Source organism: Monodelphis domestica, chromosome 3, assembly GCF_027887165.1.
Source record: "Monodelphis domestica isolate mMonDom1 chromosome 3, mMonDom1.pri, whole genome shotgun sequence".
NCBI classification, from domain to species: domain Eukaryota; kingdom Metazoa; phylum Chordata; class Mammalia; order Didelphimorphia; family Didelphidae; genus Monodelphis; species Monodelphis domestica.
Genome location: NC_077229.1, coordinates 64,949,081 through 64,972,332, shown reverse-complemented (window position 1 = coordinate 64,972,332; position 23,252 = coordinate 64,949,081). Strand labels below are relative to the sequence as shown.

General features: G+C 39.9%; 1 protein-coding gene across 4 annotated transcripts in view; it reads left to right on the top strand.

Moving 5' to 3' along the window:
- LOC103092690 (mucin-16-like) overlaps positions 1 to 23,252 on the top strand; it is an 84,972-nt gene that overhangs the window by 54,273 nt on the left and 7,447 nt on the right. For 2 of the 4 annotated variants that reach the window (XM_056820574.1, XM_056820573.1), the window contains exons 17-20: positions 7,645 to 7,758; positions 10,599 to 13,256; positions 13,746 to 13,859; positions 23,118 to 23,245. In XM_056820574.1, coding sequence (XP_056676552.1) covers positions 7,645 to 7,758; positions 10,599 to 13,256; positions 13,746 to 13,859; positions 23,118 to 23,245 — 3,014 coding nt within the window. The remainder of the gene's footprint in view (positions 1 to 7,644; positions 7,759 to 10,598; positions 13,257 to 13,745; positions 13,860 to 23,117; positions 23,246 to 23,252) is intronic. The other 2 variants (XM_056820577.1, XM_056820576.1) reach the window with 2 other exon arrangements.

The window sequence follows — 23,252 nt, the reverse complement described above, 5'->3', positions numbered from 1 at the left end:
TAAAATCCCTAAAACATCCTTTTATTCAGCTGTGACTGATTTTCCTCTCTTAATTTACTTATTGACCTTGATAGTAAGCCAATCTGAACAAGGAGAGTTCAGGTATCTATTTCCAATGGAAATCACCTGTGCTATTAGAGAAGCTGTATGTCATTCAGCATGGCTGAGAAATCAAGTCATGTTGCTTAATAACCTCTGATTGATGCTTTTTATCTTTAAAATTTTTGACTTTAATGAAAAAATAATTGAAGTCAAAGATATTATATTTTCCCATTTACATCTAGTAACAATTTTTAATATATGATTTCTGAAATTATAAATTTGAAATTGTCTCTCCCCTTCCCTTCTGTTGTCCTGCCTCTTGGAGATGTTAATAATTTGAAATGGATTATACATGTATCATATAAAACATAGGTCTGTATTGTTCATTATTATTAGAGAACATTCATATAAAACCAGAACCATAAAATGAAACTGTTCCTAATGTGGAAATGAATATGCTTTGATTTGCAACTGACTCCCATATTTCTCTCTCTAGAGGTAGAAAATAATCCTTATCAAAATTCCTTCAAACCTGTCCCAGATTGCTGCCTTTCTGAGAGTAGATTTGTCTTTCACAGTTGATCATCTTAGAATATTTCTGTTACTGTGTACAATATTCTCCCTATGCTGCTGATTTCACTCTGCATCGGTTCATAAAGATCTTCCCTGCTTTTTCTGAAATTATCCTGCTCATCATTTCTTATAGCACAATAATACTCCATCACCACCATATACCCATTCAGCCACTCCACAATTGATAGATATCCCCTCAATTTCCAATTCCTTGCCACCACACAAAGAGCTGCTATAAATATTTTTTGTACAAATAGGTGCTTTCCCTTTTTTTATTATCTTGTTTAGATACAGATCCAGTAGTGGTATTATGGGATTAAGGACTATGTACAATTTTATAGTTCTTGGGACCTAGTTCCAAATTGCTTTATAGAATGGTTGGCTCAGTTCACAAGTCCCACCAACAATGCATTAGTGTCCCAATTTTGATATATACTCTCCAAAATTTATCACTTTCCTTTATTGTCACCTGGACCAATTTGATAGGTGTGACGTGGTACCTTGGGATTGTTTTAACTTGCATTTCTGAAATCTAAAGTAATTTAGAACATTTTCCCAGATGATTATTGATAGCTTTGATTTTTACACCTGAAAATTGCTTTTTCACATCCTTTAACCATTTGCCAAATTGGAGAATAACTTGTTTTCTTATAAATTTGAGAACTAAGACCTTTATCACAGAAACTTGTTATAAAAAATTTCCCCCAGTTTGTAGTTCCCCTTTACTCTTGGTTTCATTGGTTTTGTTTGTACAAAAGCTTTTTTTTAAAAATTTAATTCAAAATTATTTATTTTATATCCTATTATGCTGTCTGTTTCTTGTTTGGTCATAAATTCTTCCCTTTTTCATAGATATGGAAGGTAAACTATTGTATGTTTTCCTAATTTAGTTATAGTATTACTCATTATATCTAAATTATATAGCCATTTTGACTATATCTTGGTATAGGGTGTGAGATACTAGTTACTGGTCAATACCTAGTTCCTACCCCATATAGCATAGAAGAATTGGTTAATTTGATTGAAAAAAAAAAGGAAAGAAAATCAAATTACCAGTATCAAAAGTAAAAAGAGTGACTTCATCCTCAATGAAGAGGAAATTAAAGCAATCTTTAGTAGATCATTTACCCAATTATATGAGAATAAAACTGATAATCTAGTGGAAATGGCTATATATTTACAAAAATATAAATTTCCCAGATTAACAAAGGAGGAAATAGAATATTTATATGATTCCATTTCAGAAAAAAATAAACTGACTAAGCTGTCAAAGAACTCCCCAAGAAAACCGCCCAAAGTCAAATGGATTCACAAGGGAATTCTCTCAAAACTTTAAAGGGCAATTAATCCCAATGGTATATAAACTTTTTGGCAAAATTGGCCAAGGAGTGTTACCAAATGCTTTTTATGACATAACATATAGTGCTGATACCTAATCGAGGAAGAGCAAAACAAAGAAAATTATAGATCAGTTTCCTTAATGAATATTGATATAAAAATCTTAAATAAAATACTAGCAAAAAGGTTCCAGCAATGTATCACAAAGATGATACATTGCCATACACCATGGCCAGAATGGGATTAATACTAGGAATGCAAGACGAGTTTAATACAAGGGAAACTATCAGCATAATTGACCAGATCAATAGCAAAATTAATATAAAATACATGATTATTTCAATATTTCAATTTCAATAGATGCTGAAAAAAAAAACCTTGACAAGATTCAAAACATATTCCTGTTAAATAAAAAAGAAAAAGCATAGGAATGAATGGATATTTCCTTAAAATGCCAAGTAGTATCTAAAACCATCAGCAAGTGTCATCTGCAATGTGTATATAAAAAGAGGGGTTAAGTTGTACCCAAGGGATTGAGCCTTTCATTATAGAGAGGGGGAAGAGAGGATAACCCCCCACTTCTCAAAATGGGGTTTAGGGATATAGGTGATGTTTAGGGTTGGCTCAAAGAGAGAAGAGGGGATTTGAAGATTTTCCCCCTGCTTCCTTCCCTCCTTAGCTAAAGCTGCTCTCCCAGATTCACTCTTGTCCCCCCTCTACTACTTGAGATCAAAGGAACTCCCCTTGGTCTGTTCACTCACACTCAGCTTGAGAAACAGATGACTTTTTTTAATGTCAACTCAATCAGCTAATACAAAAGAATAACTAGCATGGAAAGAATGGGAAAAGAAAAGTAGGGAAAGGGGGTCCTTTCACCTCCCTCCTTGAGTTTGGGGGGAACTCAGGTCTTGGCAGTCTAAGCCCCCTGAGAAAAAGTCAGGTTGACTCACCCCTGAGCAACAGGAGCTGAGGTAAATTCTGCTCAGGTTTCTCTTCAGAAAGTTCCTTCAATTAGGAAACCCTTGGGGCCCCTCCCCTGTCAAGGTGATCAGTTTCACACCCTCTTCAGCCTGGCACTTTTTCTTTGGTGCCAGCCTCTATCACAAATGGGCATAACTTAGAAGTCTCCCAATAAAATTAGGGTTGAAGCTAGGATGGCCCTTTATCACTATTGTTTAACATCATATTAGAAATTATGGCTTTAGGAATAAAGGTAAGAAAAAGAAATTGAAGGAATTAAATTAGGCAAAATTAAAAAAAAAAACTTTTACCTCCCTCCCCTATTGAGAAGGCAAGAGATATGATACCCATTTTCCATATGAAGTCATGCAAAACATTTCAACATTAACAATGTTGTGGGGAGAGAAAACAACAAAAGTAAAAAAAATTAAATTGCACTCAGAATTCATCAGTTCTCTTTCTGGAGGGGGAATAACATTAATGGAGAGCTTAAAAACTAAAGGGAATGGGGAAGCTAGCTGGTTCAGTGGAAGAGATCCAGAAGAATCGATGATCTTGGGTTGAAATCTGACCTCAGACATTTCCAAGCTGTGTGACACTGAGCAAATCATTTGATCCCAATTGCCTAGAACTTTCCACTGTTCTGCTTAAGAACTGATATTTAGTATCCATGTTTAGGATATCCATGTTTAGGCTGAAGGTAAGGGATTTGAAGTATAAAACTAAAGAGAGGATTTTATAATGTCTGTATAACAGGTGAAGTCTGTGTTCTTTTCCTTTCCTAGGACAAATTTCTAAGTCCATGAGGACTCATTGTATAAACTCTCCTTGTAGATTGTAAGCTTCTCAAGGGCAGGGGATGTTTTATTTTTGTCTCCATGTTTTCAATACCAAGAACCATGCCTGGCTTTGTGTGGGTGCTTAATAAGTGTTGGTTAATTGATTTTTTACGTGAGATAAAATTTGTAAAATACTTTGCAAATCTAAAAGTATTACATTTTATTATCATCATCATATGAAAAATATGCTTACCTTTCAACTTATGACTTGATGTGGCATCTATCCTGGGCCCCCTTTTCTGGTTACTGAGTTTTGACATTTGAGAAACAGTGGTGGTACGGGGGGGGGGGGCGGAGTAAGAGGAGTTAGTAGTAGAGAAGAAGAAAGGGTTAATTAAGCATCTACTATGTACCAGGCTCTGGAGGGAGGTGCTATTATTATCCTCATTTTATAATTGAAAACATGAAGGCACAATTTAAGTGACTTGAGAACTCAATGGGAGTACAGACTAGCTTAGGTACCTTTGTTTCTAAAATGTTTTCTGAAGTCACTGTTTGAGCACCAGGGACAGCTGACCAGGAGTCTGAAAATCAGAACACAGCTACCCTGGAGGCCAGCATTGCTTCACTAGTGAAGATCAGTGCTGTGGTGACCAGGATCCTTCTGCTGTCAAACATCACTGCCTCTATAGCATGGATATGGAGATTGTATCAAGTTCACCTTCCTGGACTGCCAGGCCCTCATCACAGGGGGAAACAAGCCACCCCTATTGGTGAAAGAGTCCTTGGTAAAAGGAACTCAACATCATGTGGCCAAGCCTCATTCTGCCTTTACCTTTTGGGCAGCCTCCACAAGCACAGGCTCACCTGGGGCTACCTCCTCATTGGAGAACTCCAGGTTAGCCAGCCTGACAGTAGAGTCTGAGATGAGTTCAGGAGAAACATTAACTCTCGCTATCATCCTGACCCCAGCTAGCACAAAGGAAAGCTGGACATCAGCTTCTCTGAGCCCAGCTCCCACAGTACAGAAGGCAGCAGCGCTAGGGCAGAGACAACTTCTCTTTTTGCTCATGTGCCTGTTAGCTCTATCTAAGGAAGAATGCTTGAATCAGGCTTCCTCTTTAGCACTGGAGGATGGGGGTCACATGTGTCCAGGGAGGAGAGCTTAACATCTCAGGGGAAATCACTTTCCCTCCCATTTCCCTCTTAGAGCTTTTTTTGGTATACTTAAGACCTTGTATGACACCTGTTGGGTCAGTAAATGCATTTCAGGATCCCTCATCTCTCTATAGTAGCACACTCTGCTGGTCCCTGAGCTACAAGGACCCTTCTGTGGTGATTAGTATTGAATCTAACATATATGGAGCCTGTAGAATAATAGCAACATAGGGAAAATTTCCTTAGGCAATGTCAGTGTCAGTGAGTTGAATACCATTCATTGTGTCTGCTCTGTTTCCCCACACTCTGCAGAGCACAGGGTATAGGAAGAAAGACCCTTAATCTTAAGAAGCTGACAGTCTAATTGGGGAGACAATATGCCAACAACAACAATGTGCACACATTCTAAAAACAAGATCAGTTGGAGATATTCAAGAGAAGCAGGGCACTAGAATTTAGAAGGATCACCTAAGAAGCAGAGGAGCTCTTAGCAGGGACTTGAAGAAACTCAGGGAAATGAGGAAAGTATTCCAGATTTTTCTTCCAAAGATCAAATATTACAACATGACGTATGGATATATTCATAAAAATTGCAGCCATTGTGTTTATACAGCAGAGCTTTACTTGAGAATGGCCCCTCCCCAGAGTGAGCTAATATATTGAAAATACATTCTCTATCCTCCCCCAAACCCCACTCCCACTTGAAGTTGCAGTATCAATATAAAGTAACTGGGTGCAACACAGTAGGAATATATTCAATTTGGTATAGCCAAAGTTGAATTGAGATCGCAAAGTGAGTGCAAGGAAGAGAAAGGAGAGGGTTACAGGGCAAGTAGGAATAAGATATAAGAAGAACAGAAAAAAAGGAGGAGATGGTCATGAAAGGCTTTGATTGCTAAATGGGGTATTGTATTTTATCCTTAAAGCAATACATACGGAGTTATTGAAGTTTATTGAGTAGGAGAATGACATGGTCAGACCTAGGTTTTAGGAAAAGCACTTTTGCAGTTGAATGGAACTGGAGTGAGATGGGATTTGGGACAGGGAGACCAAATAGAAAAGTACTGCAATAGTTAAGGCATGAGGCCAATACCAGAGCAATTACAGGGTTATATGAGACACAGAGGATATGGGAGAGATATGATGAAAGCAAAATCTATGGATCTTGTCAACTCATTGGAATATGGTGGGTGAGAAAGGTAAGCAGTCAACAATGACCTGGTTGCCTACCTCTTGCCATTCTGGTTTAGAGTTTCCATTAAAGAAAAAATGAGACTTTTTTGTTTTTTAAGAATGATGACTTGGCTTGTGAGCCTGGATGATTTGAGTGGACAGCGATATCCTGGATAGCCATAGGTAATTTAGAAAGGGTTGAAGGTGTTGAGGGGAAGACAATGAGTTAAGTTTGGACATGTTGAGGCTAAGATGTCTACAAGATGCACAGTTCAAAATTTCCAACAGGCAGTTATTCAATAGCAGTTGTAAGTCCGGAGATCACCATAGAGGTTAAGGGATGAATGACCAGATTTGAGAATCATCAGTATAGAGATGATGGTTAAATCTTATAGTTTATGAGAATACTGAGGGAAATCTTATAGAAGAAGAGAAGGGCCCAGCTCAAAGCCTTATAGGGCACCTACATTAATTCATGAGCTAGATATGTTGGTTGTCTCTCGAACCGAGGATGACGATTGTCTTTGTGCGTTTTTGTGCACAAAGACACCTGTGCATGAAGATTTAAGTGGAAAAGTCAATGCACAGAGACAGTCCCACTCTCTCGGTGTTGGAAGCCTGGGTCCATTGGCACGAAAAGTCGTTACACCTGGAGACTTCCTCAGCTGCATTGCATGGCCGTGTTGTCTTTTGTGCTCCATCACACCCTAAGCACTCCACAGTGCCTTGCTGCATCGCCATCTCAGCCATTGAACCTTCTTGTTGGTTTCTTCCGCCTGTTCCACCAAAGCAGTCTTCACATTCTGGGTGAGCAAAGCCTTAGTTCACCAGGGGTCGACATCGACCCGATGGCTACTCTCACAAGGTTTAGCCAGCCTGTCGAAGCCATTGCCCAGGGTGTGGCATGCTAGCAGCTATTAGGAGCCACAAGTGAGAGCTGGCTGTCAGGTGAGGGTCAGTGGCTGGAGAGCTTCCATAGAAGGGCACGACAAGCCATCCATACCAGAGATATTACCCCTCCCTGAGCACCCCATACACCCCTAAGCTAGATAAGAATCTAGCAAAAGAGACTAAAGAGAGTGGTCATACAAGTAAGAGGAGAACCAAGAGAGTTTTGTTATAAAAATGAAAGAGAATAGGATGATGGTATCGAAGGCTGCAGAAAGCTTAAGAAGAATGAGGATGAAGAAAGAGCCATTGAGAGATTTATGCAATTAAGAGATTGTTAATACCATTGGAGAGAACAATTTCACTTGAATGATTTTGAAAACCAGACTGTAGTTAAAAACAGAGTAGGAAGAAGAGAAGTGAAAGCACCTTTTATAGAGAGCTTCCTCAAGGATTTCAGTCACAAAAGGGAAGAGAGATAGGAGATGATAGCTCTCAGGGAAAGGTGGATAAAATGAAGGCTTTTTCCAGATGGGGAAGTAGGAAAGCTCTCATTAGATCTGGAGAGTTTGAAAAAAAATGAGAAAATGGGAGTACTAGAGAGATTCTCTGCTGGATGAAGGATGAAGTAAAGAGGGTACATATTTTGGAGTTTCCTTCAGAATATAAGGGGACAACATAATGTCCTTTTTACCCCAACTCCTGAGATATATGTTCTCATTTATTCTTCTAGGGAATGAGATTGCTGTAGGGCCCATCACTTATATCCCAGACCATGGAGAGCCAGGAGACATGACATCAGTGACCAGTGGCCTCCTGACCTATGAATCCACCCTAGGTGCCATGGGTAAAATATTATTTCTTTCTTTCTATTATATTGTTATTCATCCTTGCTCCTGGGCCCTTCTTTTCCAGCTTTGAGATATGATATGGATTCATCTTCATAGTCTGAGAATAGAACACTCACTGTTGGGGGAGTTTGGCATTAAGATGTAAGACCTGGCAACTTCCTCTGTCCCATTACTTTCTGTCCTGAAGTATGCTGTGATACCAGCCTTTGGAAGAAGGGCTCGTGGAGGATTTTGTCTATTTCTGTGTGTATACATATAATATACCATGATACGAGTCAGCTACGAGAGGACAGGCTTCTTTTATGATTTTGCCTATGTATGCCCAGCACCTAAAACCCTGAATAGGGTAGCTGAGTCTTAACAAATGATTACTTCTACTTCATTGTCCATTTAGCCAGAGCAGGTATACGTCAGGCAGTTTGTCTGAGCATGAAATTCTGAAAGGATAATTTTAGTGTTGTGACATAAAATCTAAATTTAATTGGTCACCAGGGAAAATCCCAAATAATAAAATACCCAAGTCAGCTGGAAATTTTATGGTGATTTAATTGATATAGTGGAGGAGATCAAGGAGAAGGAAGAAGGAAAAGGAGTAGGATTCCTCCCACCTGGCTAGTACCAGGTGGGAAGATTAGGAGAGCTAGAAAGTAAGGTTTTGGAGTGTGAAGGAGGAAAGAACCAGCCTGAACTCCAAAAGGGCTCAGCCAAGATGCCCAAACCTGAATCAGCTCAAGGAAAAACAGCTCCAAACCCAGACAAATAATTGCCACTACTCCAAGATGTCAGAAAGCCTAGGATGCTGCCAGCCAGAGTCACCTCTCCAGGGAAAAAGAGAGAAGAGAATCAGTGACATGTCATATATAGACGGTTTTATGTCACCTTCCTGTGTCTCATCTGTACCAATGATAGCTTAGCTTGACATAGGACAGCCCAGGGCTGTGTCCGCTTTTTCAGCACATGTCTGTTGAAGGCCATTTCCTCAGATAATTAAAATCTTTGAGTATGGTGCAAGCATCCTGACCTTGTTAAACTGAGTAGGGTGGAGAAATATATAGTTCCCAAGACTTGATTCTGTTAACCCAAGTATCTCCATTGTTAGTAATCAGGAAAGAGCTAAATCATATCTTCTAAAGTACAGCTTGAGAGTAGGGTGGTGGAGTAGTTTTAAAATTCACAACTGTAAGGATAATTTTATAGTTCTGACTTAAAATGTAAATTACTTGGTCACCAGGGAAAATCCCAAATAATAAAATACCCAAGTCAGATGGAAATTATGGTGATTTAAATTAATAGAGAGAGAAGGAATTAAGGAGAAGAGAGAGGGAGAGGAAAGTTAATTTAAACTGCTCTGGCTCAGGCTGAGCCAGGCAGGAGTTAAAGGCCTTGGCCAAAGGGACCTCCCTGAGCCCAAGGGAAAAGGAAGTCGGTCTTATCACTCACCACGAGACCATCTCAAGGAAGCTGTCTGAGTGAGCTCCTCCAGGCTGAGTTCCAGGATTGAACTGTGGTGCCCAGGCTGCTCACAGGAAATGATCATCCAGATTCACCTTTCCAGGGAAAGAAGGTGTTTTTTTGTTTATAGATGAAAAATCCCTAATATATACACCTTTCACCCTTGTGTCTCCTCCTCTAATCTTTCACATCTACCAACTACATCAAAGGCTTTCACCAGGACTGCCCATACTTTTAGTTCTCACCTCCTTTGATTAGATTTTTGAGTTAATTAAAACTTCTTTGTTAAGTTCATCTGTTATTAGTTACTTGACCTTCGTTGATTAATTTAACCTTTATAGTTACTTAACACCTTTAAAGTTACTTAACACCTTTTTGTATTAAGATCTAAAAGTAGACTGAGCTTAACCTTCTAGCTTCACTATAAGGTGAGAACTAAGTACCTTCATTGTTCAATCAGGAGATTACAACTTTAGCTTCCCCTAAAGTAAGGTTTAAGTAGGGTGGAGTAATTTAAAAGTTACAGATCCCTATCTCATCTGAGGGCCTGATGACAGGACAGATCCATCTCTATATCAGTCTCATCCTATTTAATACTTTCTCATGGTGGCCACCCTAGAGCAGAAGTAGATCCTAATCATTGTCACAGTCTTTTTGTTTTGAAAGAACTTGTCAGGGAGAAGGTGCTAATTTCAGGGGTTAGGGATTGGTTACTCTTCTCAGGAAGGATGAAATTCTCACAGGCTCTGGGGATCTCTGTCCTAATGACTCCAAACTTCCCCCATCAACCTCTTTAACTACCTTTAACTAACATCTTTGGTCACGGGATTCTCTATTGAGACTTCAGGGACACTGAAGAAAGTGAGTGGATCTGACCAGAGAAGAGAACCAACAGACTCTACCAGTATCCCTATAATTGGCTTTACTGGGAGAGATTCCATTTCAGACACTGAAACAGACATATGTGTCATGGATATAACTCCAAGAGCCACAGCCACTCAAGCCCCACTTCTCACTGCACCCACTGGAACAGGTGACCTCATCTTTAAGATACACAGGAGAACTATGTCCTCTCCCACTGAAAACTCAGTTCCATCTGAGATATCCTCGGGAATCACCATGACAATTGCAAGGCCCTCACTTTCCATGACTTCAGTAGAACCCACAGCTAGCCGTAGCTCTAGTGCTCCCTTAAACATCAGCCTATCTGGGACAATTTCTTCTCTACCCCTTGAAGATACACCTGTAGCTGAAATATCTCCTGGAGAGAGTTCCAGTACCCCTTTTACTCCATGGCCCACTCCAGTTGATTCTTTCAGTATTGCTGTCTCAGCCCCAGGAACTGACATAACCTCGATTGTGCCTCTCTCTTCATTTCCAACAGCCATAAGTGCCACAGAAACCACACCAGATCCAGACTTGTCAATGAGACATACCACACTAGAGCCAGGCTCAGATGCCCTACCTTCCACTGCTCCCAGCATTATTCCAACACCATCTGGAGAAGACACAAATACCCCATTGTTGCCTATAGAAGGACCAGCAGAAGATAAAACAGAGTCCAGCACCTTCTCAGCGAATTCAGACACCCCTGCAATAAGCCAGAGGGAGCACATATTCTTCACAGGTCCTGGAGTAACTTTTCAACCTGACATGACCTCTACTTCTCTGCTCAATTTAAGTGAAGGGACTAGTTACTCCAGAACTATCCCCTCACCCTCTTTAGGGAGTAGAAAAAGCACTGCCATTATTGGAGTCTGGACAAGCCCAGCTGAACCTCTCACTCCGGAGCCTAAGAAGCCCACCTCTGCTGAGGGTTCATTCTCTGTTGGACCAGTGACTGAATTTAGCAGCAGAGAAAGTGGACATTTACAGAATAGCTTGGCCCCCAGCATCACCCCAGAATGGGAGACCAGTAGACCCGGCACCACTACAGAGTCAGATATCAGCACACTCATCCCTGGCAATTTTCATCCTTCTGGGGGCACTGCTGACCTCATGTCAAGCCCTGTGGAAGGCTCCAGTCCAAAGCCAGCTGTCTATACCTCTCCACCCCACACCACAGGTACTACAGGGACAAGGCTGGGAGGAGAGACAGACTCATACTTGGTGTTGACTACACCAGCACCTGCTGTGTCTATCAGCAGCATCTCTGGGGCTCTCCTTGGTACAAGAACAGTGGTTCCATGGTCTTCAAATTCAGCTGAAGCTACAGATCTTACCATGAATCGCCTTGATCCTATATCCATGTTGCCATCCAAATTCTCTACTTCATCTCCTGTAACATTTTCAGGGGTTACTTACAAGGATGAAGACAAGAGCTCCAATGTTCCTGGGACTGACAGCATAAGTGTCATCTTCAGCAGCAAGGTCACAGACAGGGTCTCTCTCCATCCTGAGATCACTCCTAACCAAAATCTACTGGGCACAATGGAAGAGAGCACAGGTGCTTTGCTGACCCCTTCTTTGCCTGGACCTCCTGGGTCTTCAGCTGCTACTATGGGAGGTGTATTGAACATGTCAGGTACCACTCCTGGCTCAACTCCACAGGTGACTTTAGCTTATGAAATCTTAACTAGAGACTTAGAGAAGACCTCAGACTTCCCACTGGCCATGGAAAATACAACTAAGTCTGTCCCAGCCAAGATGATGGGTGATACCTCCATGGCTTCCATGAGCCCAGATTCTCAAGTGAGTTCAGCATTGCATCTTACCACCACAAGTAGGCCCGTGACTCTCCCTGGACAAAGCATAGTCCTTCTTTCATCAACCATAGCTGAAGCTGGGGCTCTCACCCTCACTGGGACAGATAGCACTCCTACATGGCAAAGCACACACTCTTCAACTACTATAACCTCATCTAAGGTTACCCCCATGACCAAGAACATGAGACCAGCTCCCCCCAGGACTGACTCCATGCACCTAATTTCCAGCACAAAAATCATAGACGTTGTTCCCTTTCCCCGTGTGTTCACTCTTAGCCATGAGCTCCTAAATTCAGTGGTAGAGAATAACACAGATGCCCCACTGACCACTCCTAAATCCCCAGTGCTCTCAGACACTTGTCCTGGAGGCTCATTGGTCACCTCTGCTGACTCAGCTGTCCTGGGGACAACAGCTCATGGTGAGCCACGTGGAGCATTAGAAAAAGACTCAACACTTTCTGTGAACACTTTTACCACAAAGATCAGAGAAAATACTGTTACAGCAAAAGTGATAGAAGGTAGCACTTTAGCTCCTCCAAGGATCAACACAGGAGCTGAAGGAAGATCATCTATTCCTTTTGCTACAAATCTAGGAGAGATTCAAAAAAGTTCTAAGGCTGTGACTCCCAGAGACACAAGCCCTTCCTCCCTGTGGCCAGCAGTGACCACAGCGACTCCTTTTGATATTGGTTCAAGTCTTGATGATGTGACCCAGGCTGAGCTGTCTGAAATTCAAAGCCCACTGATCATCACTGAAGTCCCACAGAAGAGTGAGGCAGGATTCCCATTGAATATTCAAAGTCAAAGTATATCTACCCTGGAGGCCAGTGATGCAGTAGGCACTGCTCCTACTGTGACCTTTGTCTCTCCACTACCAAATGTCACTGCTTCTAGCAGCATGGATGTCGATGTGGAAACTGTGTCAAGATTAGCACCCTGGACAGCCAGCTCCTCATCACAAGTAGAAGTCAGTTCTCCCAATCTGGTTGTCACCACAGGAGATGGACCCTCACTAGGAACAGAACCTCACACTCCCATTCATGAATCTCTGAGCCCAGGGCCAGGCTTAAGTACCCCCAAGGCCTGGACAAGCACAGCTTCCCTTGAGGCTGCTAATTCATTGGAGGACCCAGGGCCAGCTGGCCTGACTCTAGAGTCAGAGAGAAACCCACAGGCAACACCAAATCCAGCTATCACCCTGCCTCCAGCCAACACACAGGAATTTCGCACAACAGCATCTCCCAGTCCTTCTGACACAACCACAGAGGGCAGCAGTGTCAAGGCAGGCACAGCCTCTGTTTCTGATCAAGTGCCTTCCACTTCCAGCCTCTTCCCCAGTAAGCATATTTTAAATAAGCTTCCCAGGGAAGGAATTGGGGTGTGGCCTTGGAAGAAATGGGGCGTGTCTGTCCAGGGAGGGTTGGTTTCTGTCTTTCTAAGGAGAAGGGTCTTCCTCCCAGGTCCTTCCTCTCTTTAGCCTTCCATTGGGCCACTGTAGGGACTGTTCCTTAGTGCTATATCTGTTGAATTAGTGTCATCTCTGCAGGCTTCCTCATCTCCATGGGAGGGGCAGTTTCACAGTCCCTGTGCTAAAATGATTCTCCTCTTCTTAATTATGGGATTCTGATTCCACTAAATCAAATATATATGGGGATTGTCCATCAGTGAGTCAGTGCTTTGAAGAGAAAAATTTTATTTACCCTGTGGGGAAAAGTCAGAGAAGCCATGTGTTTTTGGATTTAGCCATTAATAGCAACAATTTACTTTCCTTTGTGAATCCACTAATAATGACTTGACTGAGCTTTGGTTTCTCCCCTCCCCTGTAGGAGGTAATGCTGGTGTGGAGCCAGTCACACATTCCCAAAGCCCTGGAGCACCAGGAACCACAGTAGCACTGATAAGGAGCCCCCTGACCCCTGTGTCTACTATTATGCCCACAGGTAAGTAGGTACCTCCTCTCTGTCTCTGTGTTGGAGGTTTACCCTTTTTAGGGCCTTGTTTCCCAGTCTTACAGAGGAAACATGAAATTATTTTAGAGATCAATCCTCAAGAACTCTTCTGTACCTCTGATTCCTTTCTATGTACAGCCTGGAGAAGATGAGTTTTAGAGTGAGGTTCCCACTGCTAAGATCTTTTATATAATCAAACATAGGCACAAAGTTGGAAGGAAACTTTGAAGTATCAGCTATTATATATAACCTCTCATTTTACAGATATGGATACTGAGGCCTAGAGAAATAAAGTAATTAGCTCAGGGTGATTGGACATGACTGAAAGGGACCCTCAATGCCCACTTTGCTGAACCCCATCATTTTACATATGGGGAAACTGAGGCCCCGAGAATTTAAGTGGCATGCCCTATGACACAAAAGTAGAAAGAATCACAGGTGAGATTTGAACTCAGGATTTCTTCTTCCAGAGTCATTGTTCTTTCCACTCTATTATGCTATTCTCCAGGGTCAAGAAGAGAGTTCAGCCCTACCACCTCACTTTGAATGGCTAAGGCTCTTTGCACTTTGGGGAAGGTTTTTCTATGAACTCTCCAAGAGCAAAGAATGTGTTTTTAAATTTTTATTTACTTCCTTAGTATTTAGGACAGGGCTGGACACTTAATAAACACTTAATCAATGGCAACTAATTGATTGCTTTGATCTAGTGAGTAGATTGGTGAGATCCCAGTTTATTAGTAAAATTTGTCTTCAAAACCTATCTTTTACACCTACCAACTGCTTGCCTATGGAAAAGGGAAGGGGAATGGAATAAGCATTTATGTAACATCTACTATGTGCCAGGCACTGTGACTAAGCATTTTTTATAGAAATAGTATCTCCTTTGATCCACATAACAACTCTAAGAATTTGGTGGTATAGTTAGCCCCATTTTTCAGATGAGGAAACAGAGGCAAGCAATGACTGATTGACTTTCCCAGGGTCGTATAGCTAATGAGTTCTTAGTTTAAATTTGAACTCGGGTCTTCCTGACTCGAGACTCAGCACTCTCTCTACTATGCCAGCTAGTTAATTCTATGGTCAGAGCCACAGAGGTCCTGGTGTCAAGGAGTCAGGAATAGAGATAGACCCAAAGGCTCCAGCGCTCTTTAGCAATGAACTTGGGGAAGGTGAATGAGGCAAATATGGGCAAATCATTTTATCTATCAACCTTGACTTGCAAAAGAGGAAAAGAATGGCTCTAGGACCTTCCCTTTAAGGTGTGTTTCCACAACCTTCTCCCTCATCTTGGCTTAATAATTCACTTGGACCTTTGGTGATTACTTGCACTTGGCCCACCGTTTTAGTATCAAATCCCAGGCATTTACCCAAAAGTCTTGTCTTTTCTGAGGCATTGTTCTTCAACCAGGCATGTTTCTTGGTCACTAGTTTATGCATTGGTTCCTACATACTGGCTCTGTGGTTTCAGTGACCTGGTCCTATGATGCTATGGCCTCTGAGTGTTTCCAAAGGCTACTGTAGCCATGAGATCCTGGAATTGGTCATAGGTCAGAACTGGAAAACTGGACCTCTCTGATGTCATTGTCTCCACATGACTCCTGGTAGCCCATCAAACTTTGGTGAATAAGGTCAAGTTTGGAGCTCTAAGTGGGATAGAGATGAAGATGAGGAGACAAATGCCTCTGGATGATCTTAGGTGAGGATTGGAGGCAGACCATCAAGCCATATTCTGGATAAGAAAATTCAAGGAAGGGAAGTATGTCCCATGTACTATAAAATCCCTAAAGCATCCTTTTATTCAGTTGTGACTGAATATTCCTCTCTTAATTTACTTATTGCCCTTGTTTATAAGCCTTGTTAAGACATCCATTTCCAATAGAAAATCGCCTATACTCTTAGAGAAGCTGTATGTCATTCAGCATTGCTGAGAAATCAAGCCATATCTGATTAGCATGTTGCTTAATAGTCTCTGATGCCTTATATCTTTTAAAATTTAACTTTATTTTAAAAAATAATTTTATTCAAAGATATTATATTTTCCCAATTAAATCTAGTAACAATTTTCAGTATATGTTTTTTTGAAATTATAATGTCCAAATTGTCTTCCATCTTCCCTTCTCTCCCCCTCTTGGAGAGATTGTAAGTAATTTGAAATGGATTATACATGTATTATCATGTAAAACATACTTCCACATTGGTCATTTTTATAAGAGAATACTCATATAAAACCAGAGCTACATAAACTGTACATAAGCTAATATGAAAGGGAGTATGCTTTGATCTGCAACTGACTCCCACATTTCTTTCTCTAGAGGGGAAAACATCCTTTGTCAACAGTCTTTCAAACCTGTCCCAGATTGCTGCCTTTCTGAGAGTAGTTTTGTCTTTCACAGTTGATCATCTTAGAATATTGCTGTTCCTGTGTACAATATTCTCCCTGTGCTGCTGATTTCACTCTGCATCAGTTCATGAAGATCTTCCCTGCTTTTTCTGAAATTATCCTGCTTATCACTTCTTATAGCACAATAATACTCCATCACCAGCACATACCCCCATTCAGTCACTCCACAATTGATTCCCTCAATTTCCAATTCTTTGCCACCACACAAAGGGCTGCTATAAATATTTTTGACAAGTAGATCCTTTCCCCATTTTAATTATCTCTTTGGGATATAGATCTAGTAGTGGTATTACAGGATGAAAAACTATGGACAATTTTATTAGCTCTTTGGCCATAGTTCCAAATTGGCTCAGATCATAAACTCCACCAACAATGCATAGTGTCCCAATTTTGCCATATAGTATCTAAAATTTATCACTTTCCTTTGCTCTCACATGGACTAATTATATAGGTATGAGATGGTACCCCTGGGTTTTTTTACCTCACATTTCTGAAATCCAGATTCATTTAGAACATTTTTTCCAAATGATTTTTGATAGCTTTTGATTTCCTCACCAGAAAATTGTTTTTTCACATCCTTTGACCATTTGCCAAATTGGAGAATTGTTTGTTTTCTTATAAATTTCAGAAATGAGACTTTTATCACAGAAACTTGTTATAAAAAATTTTCCCCAGTTTGTTGTTTCCCTTTACTCTTGGTTCCATTGGTTTTGTTTGTATTAAAGCTTTTTAATTCAATTCAAAATTATTCATTTTATATCTTACAATTCTCTCTGTTTCTTGTTTGATCTTGTAATGGTTATTGTTTGCCTACTAATTGTTGATCTGAAGGGAGCTGTTACAGATAGATGGATGAGTGAGGAAAGGTAGGAGCCAAGGTGGAATGACTCCTGTTATACTCTCTCACTCCCTTCTCCTGGGCTATGATAGGAGAAGAATATCTCTGGGAAATGGTGATCCTGGGTGATGTGCCAGTGTAAGTAAGTTAGGGGCAGGTTTCCCCTACTGAGTGATAGGAGGGTTGCCTCAGAATTAATAGGCAGAGTGTTTTAGAATTGTAAGCCTCTCCTCAGTCCATGGCTCAGTGGGGATTCCTGACCAGCACTTTGCAATGGCTGATCACTAACCTCAGAGAATTAGCTTCCTCAAAGTTCCTTGAATAAATCCCTTTCTTCCAATCTGATTGTGGTTTAAATTGGTTTAATAAACACTAGATATCTGGAAGCAGGCAGTTTGGGTTGAGGTTAGTGGTGTCCCTTTATCTAAAGCCTACGAGGTCCTTCTTTCTGGATACCTTGGGCAAACCAGAAATTCACCTCCCCTTCCTAGTGTCTTTTTAAGATAAACTAGAATATTTGGGGATTAAAGCAAGATAAGGCAGGTGGTGCTATTAGACTGGGGAGCTCTGTTGAGTCTGAGGCCCCTATAGGTCTGATGGGATCTGAATCTCTCTTCAGCTGTCAGGCACTTATAAATCTTTTCTTGAGTAGTCCCAAGGCTGATACTCCTGGATATCTTTCAGCTGGCTCTTGACTGATGTCCAGCAAGGCAAGAATACCTCTTGAGATCAAGCCTCAAAAAGACCCTTCTTTCCCTGGCATTCTTCCCCATCCCTCTTCTACTCCCATGCTCCTCTGCTTCCAATGGTCTTCGACCATCAATCATGTCTTCTTCAACTTTCCATGTCTCATCTTTTGCATGCTACTCTTACAGTCTTAAGTTCTTCCCTTCTCCATAGATCTGGAAGATAAACTATTCTATGTTTCCCTAATTTAGTTATGGGATCACTCATTATATCTAAATCATATATGCATTTTGATCTTATCTTAGTATAGGGTGAGAGATATTTAGCTCAATACCTAGTTCCTACTATAAACTTTAACTTTATAAAAAAACATTTTTTAGTTCTGGGTAGAAAATTGTTTTCATTTTTTCAAATTAATTTTGCTTTAAAAATATTTTCCCTGTTTACATATTTCATTCTCTTTCCCTACCCTCTTCCTTCCCCATCCCAGAGCCAATAAGCACTTTCACTGGGATATATAGATGTTATCACTGATACAACTTCCATATTATTCATTTTTGCAATAAAATAATCTTTTAAAATACAACCCCCCAATCATGTATCTACATAAACAAATGATTGGTTGTTTTTCCTCTGTGTTTCTACTCCCATGGTTCTTTCTCTTGATGTGATGAGCATTGGGATTATCTTGTATTAACAAAGTCCATTACATTGAATTGTTTCACAATGTTTCACTTTCTGTGTATAATGTTCTCTTGGTTCTGCTCATTTCACTCTGCATCAGTTCCTGGAGTTCTTCAACTTGATATTGAAATCCTCCAGTTCATCATTCCTTACAACACAGTGTAGTATTATTCTGAGAGCCATCAGGCCACGACACCTTGACAGAGTCATGCACAGTAGCTCAGGAGACCACAGAGTGGTCCTTGGCGAGATGTGATTGCCCACTCTATCCCCTTTGCATAACCTCTCTCATCAATGTCCCTTACCTATGGAATTGACATGATTATTATTCCCCCTAGTCTCAAAAGAAATAATGCAAGAGCAAAACACATGTACCCTTATTCCCCAAAACATCACCAAAAGATCAGACACTTAAACCAAACCCCAAAAAGACTATCATGGGTTAACTTTTACTTTGGTATATAATTCTCAGTAAAACCACAGCTACAGGCCAAGTCCAAAACTTTCTCATTCTAATGGAGCCAGCACAAAAATCAATCATAGCGGCCCATGCAATAAGTACAAGTACATCAAGCTTCAATATGCCTCAGTGACTGAATTACACAAATCAGTAACTCAGGAACACACTAGTAAACCTTGAGAAATGGCCAGTCTAATATTAAATTTGAATTGTGTTCCCAGTACCCCTCAACCTCAATGATATGATTGCTGAATTGTCTTTTAAGAACTGTTGATTAATTATTCCATTTTATTAAAAGCAATAAGTAATTTTCCTTGATTGTTTGTTAGCTCAAAACCTCTCACAGGGTAATGGGAAAATTAAGCCACCGGTGACAAAATCATTTATCTTGTGTGCAACCCTTATTCTGTCTGTAATCACAATACAAGAATATAGAATGTTAATCAAGTGATTTGTTAAAATGTAATGTATCACTTTTCAAATTATCTCTCTTTTAACATGTGTGTTAGGTAATATATTTGATTGCCAAGAAAATGGGTATAAAAATAAAAACCAAGCCTGAGCATGGTGGAGCAGCTATCAGATGCGAAGCAGTCCCAAGGCCATAATGATTAAGCTATCTTCCATTTGTTATTTATTTTGACTGATCGTTCCCCACCAGTTGGGAAACCCTGGAGTTTTGACTGAGGCTGGACCCAAGCCCGCTCAGTATTCCATCACCATCATGAACCACAATTTGTCCAGCCATTTCCCAATTGAGGGACATACCATCAACCTCCCCATTTTCCAATTATTTGCCACAACAAAGAGCACAACTATGAATACTTTTGAACAAATACTTTTCATTATTATCTCTTTAGGATACAATTCTAGTAGTGGTATTACTGGATCACAGGGTATGAATTTTTTAAAGCTCTTTGGGCATAGTTCCAAATTGCCATCCATAATAATGGCTGGATCAATTTACAACTCTACCAGCAGCACATTAAAGTCCCAATTTTGCCACATCCCCTCCAACATTTATTATTTTCCTTTACTGTCATATTGACCAATCTGTTAGATATATGTTCAGTATTGTTTTGATTTTAATTTCTCCAATTATGAGGGATTTTAAACACTTTTTTTCATTGATAGTTTTGATTTCATTATCTGAAATCTATTTGTGTCCTTTGACCATTTGTCAATTGAGGAATGGTTTAATTTTTTTTACAATTGACTTAGCTCCTCATAAATTTAAGAAATTAGACCTTTGTCAGAGAATTTTGTTATAACATTTCTCCAAATTTAAAACTTCCCTTCTAGATTTGGTTGAATTGGTTTTATTTATACAAAATCTTTTTAATTTAAAGTAATCAAAATTATTCATTTTACATTTTGAGTCAGGGGTTGAGGCCAAAGTCAAAGCCTGAGCAGGAGCAGGAACAAGCCGTATAGACAGAAGCAACCAAGGGCAGCAATGAGGAATGAGGAACATGGGCTCAAGCAAATGGACGGGAGAAATGGCTTATTTCTTCTTAGCCAAGAGTCCTAGCCTAAGTTCCACAAACTAGTAGTAGCCAGTAGGGAGGGCAACTGCCAAAAAAAAACAGGAAAAGAAAAAAAACACAAAATACCAACAAACTTGCAGGAGCAGGGCAGCAGCTCAGATAGAGAGATTGGAGTTCTCTTAGAGTTCGGGAGGGGGGGGGGCAAAAAGCCTTGGCAGGAAAAACATGGCTTAAAACAAATTTATCTAGGCTATCTTTTTAAAAAACTAAGAGTTTTTTCTCATTCCTCCTGCTTTCCATCAATGTAAAAATTAAATTTAAATCTCAATAATAAAAATATTATATTTCAGGAGTTTTATTAAAGATCATTAGAAATAATACAAAATAAAGACCACATGCCCATGGCTGATTAGTCGATTTAAAATCTCTGCATGTAGTTTACCACCACCACTATTCTGGCTGCAAGCCCAACATAGACACCCAAGAGGACTTCCCACTCGCTAATATCCTCTATCTACAGAAAGTACATGACAACAGGAAGTCAATGGGCTCCCAGGAAATGTAGTTTTGATTGTAAGTCTTATTAGGTCTTATTTCTGATTGTGGCTTTTAGATAGCCCAGTAATTTTTAGATTATCTCTTCTGGATATATTTTCTAGGTTTGTTGTTTTTCCCATAAAACTTTTCATTTTTCATTCTTTTGATTTTGATTTTTTTTTTATGTCTCAGGGAGTCATTAGCTTCCTCTTGCCCAATTCCAATTTTTATGGTATGATTTTCTTGAGTGAGCTTTTGTACTTCATTTCCCATTTGACCAATTCTATTTTCTAAAAAGTTCTGAACCTCAGCAAGTTTTTGTACCACTTTTTTTATAAGGCCAATTCTGCCTTTCAATAAGTTTTTATATTCATTGTATTTTGTATATCTTGTTCTAGTTGGTCAATTATGGTTTTTAAAAAGTTCATCTCTTCATTTCATTGCATGCCTCTTTTACCAATTGGTCTATTCTTGCTTTAATATCGATTTCTAAAACCATAAAAAATATTGATTTCTTCAGTATATTTTGTCTTTTTTACCAAGCCATTGACTCTTTTTTCATGATTTTCCTCTATCACTCTCATTTCATTCCTCAGTTTTTCTTCCACTTCATTTATTTGATTTTTAAAATCATTTTTGAGCTCCCAGATGAATTCTTTTGGGCCTTAAGAACAATAACTAGTTTTTATTGGAAGTTTGTGTGCCACAGCATCGGTGTTCTGAGTTTGTGTTATGGTTTTCTCTTATCACAAAAATAACTTTCTATGTTGATTTTCTTTTTTTGTTCTTTGCCTTTTAATTAAAAAAAAACTGTTAAAATTGGGATATGGACTTGTGATGAATAGAGCCCTCTTCAGGTTCTATATGCATCTGCCTTCAGAGCTAACTCCCGGGATCTATCTGCTTTCAGTTCTTTATAGGTGGTATAATGTAAGCAACATATTTAATACTCTCCTAACTTTGCTCTAGTTTCTGAGTAACCCTATGCATTCTTTCCCCCTTTAGACCTGTGACCCAAGCTCCCTTGCTCCCCTGTAGTTATAAGCACTGGTATCTGCTAGCACTCATCCTCACCCTGAGATCTTACCCACAGACTGAGAGCTGTTTCTGTATAAGAGCAGAGTAACAAGAGTCTTGTACCTGCAGCCTGCATAGGGAACGTTGTAATTTTTTTTCTGAGAAATTGTCTGACCTTGTCTATATAGTCAAATCCTCCAGAGACCTTTGCTGCTACTTCAGTGGTGCCCAAGGTTTTTTGCCTTTATGGGTCCTGCCCTGGTGCAATTTGTTCTACCTTTACCTCCACTACACTGTTTTTCATCTGTCCTGATGTTCTTCCAAGTTGTTTGTGCTGGAAACTTACTTTAGTTTATCTTTTTGTGTGTTGCACTGCGTCAGAATTCATTCTACAGCATTATGTCAGTTTTGTGAAGGGTCATTTGATAGAGATCACATGTGGATGTGTACCTTCTCCACCACCTTGGCTCCACCCTCAGCTTTTACTCTTACCAATTTGAATTGTTGGAAACTGAAAAGGAGACCCTTTTCAGAAGAATTGGAAGCAAAGGTTCACCTCATTACCTCATTCCTTCTAATTTTACCTACATTGGTTTTGTTTGGGAGGAGTGATTTTTTCATTTCATCTTAACAGCATAGTAAATTTTATCTTGCTATCTATCCTCTATCCCTCATGTGATCATGAAATGTCTACCAGTCGATGAATTTGAAAGTTAAAATTTTCCTCATTACTCTTAGTTTTTTTTATCATTTCACCCTTTATATCTAACTAATTTGAAGTTCATTTTGCTAAGTCATGCAAGATGCTGGTTCATCCCTAGTTTTTGCCAGATTAATTTTTAGATTTCTTTGCAATTTTTTTTTAAAATAATGAGTTCTAACCTTTGAAGGTGGACAAACCTCTTCATTTTACACGTGAGGAAACTAAGGCCCAAAGATAGGACGTGGGAGGGGAAGGATTTGAAGTCAGGTTTTCTGACTCCAAATCCACAAGTTTTTATAGTGCCAGAGTAATGATAATGATAATGATTATAACAATCAACATTTCAATCGAACTTGAAGGTTAACGAAGCATTTTATTTCATTCATGTAACATTTCTGAGGCTCAGACATGGGACTCTCTTTCTCTCCTGTACAGCATCAGAGAGCTCCTACTTGAAGGTTTTCAACCTCAAATTCACCATCCTCAACCTGTTCTACATAAAAGACATGGGTCAAAGGGGCTCCAGCAAATTCAACTCCATTGAGGATGGCCTGCAACACCTGGTGAGAC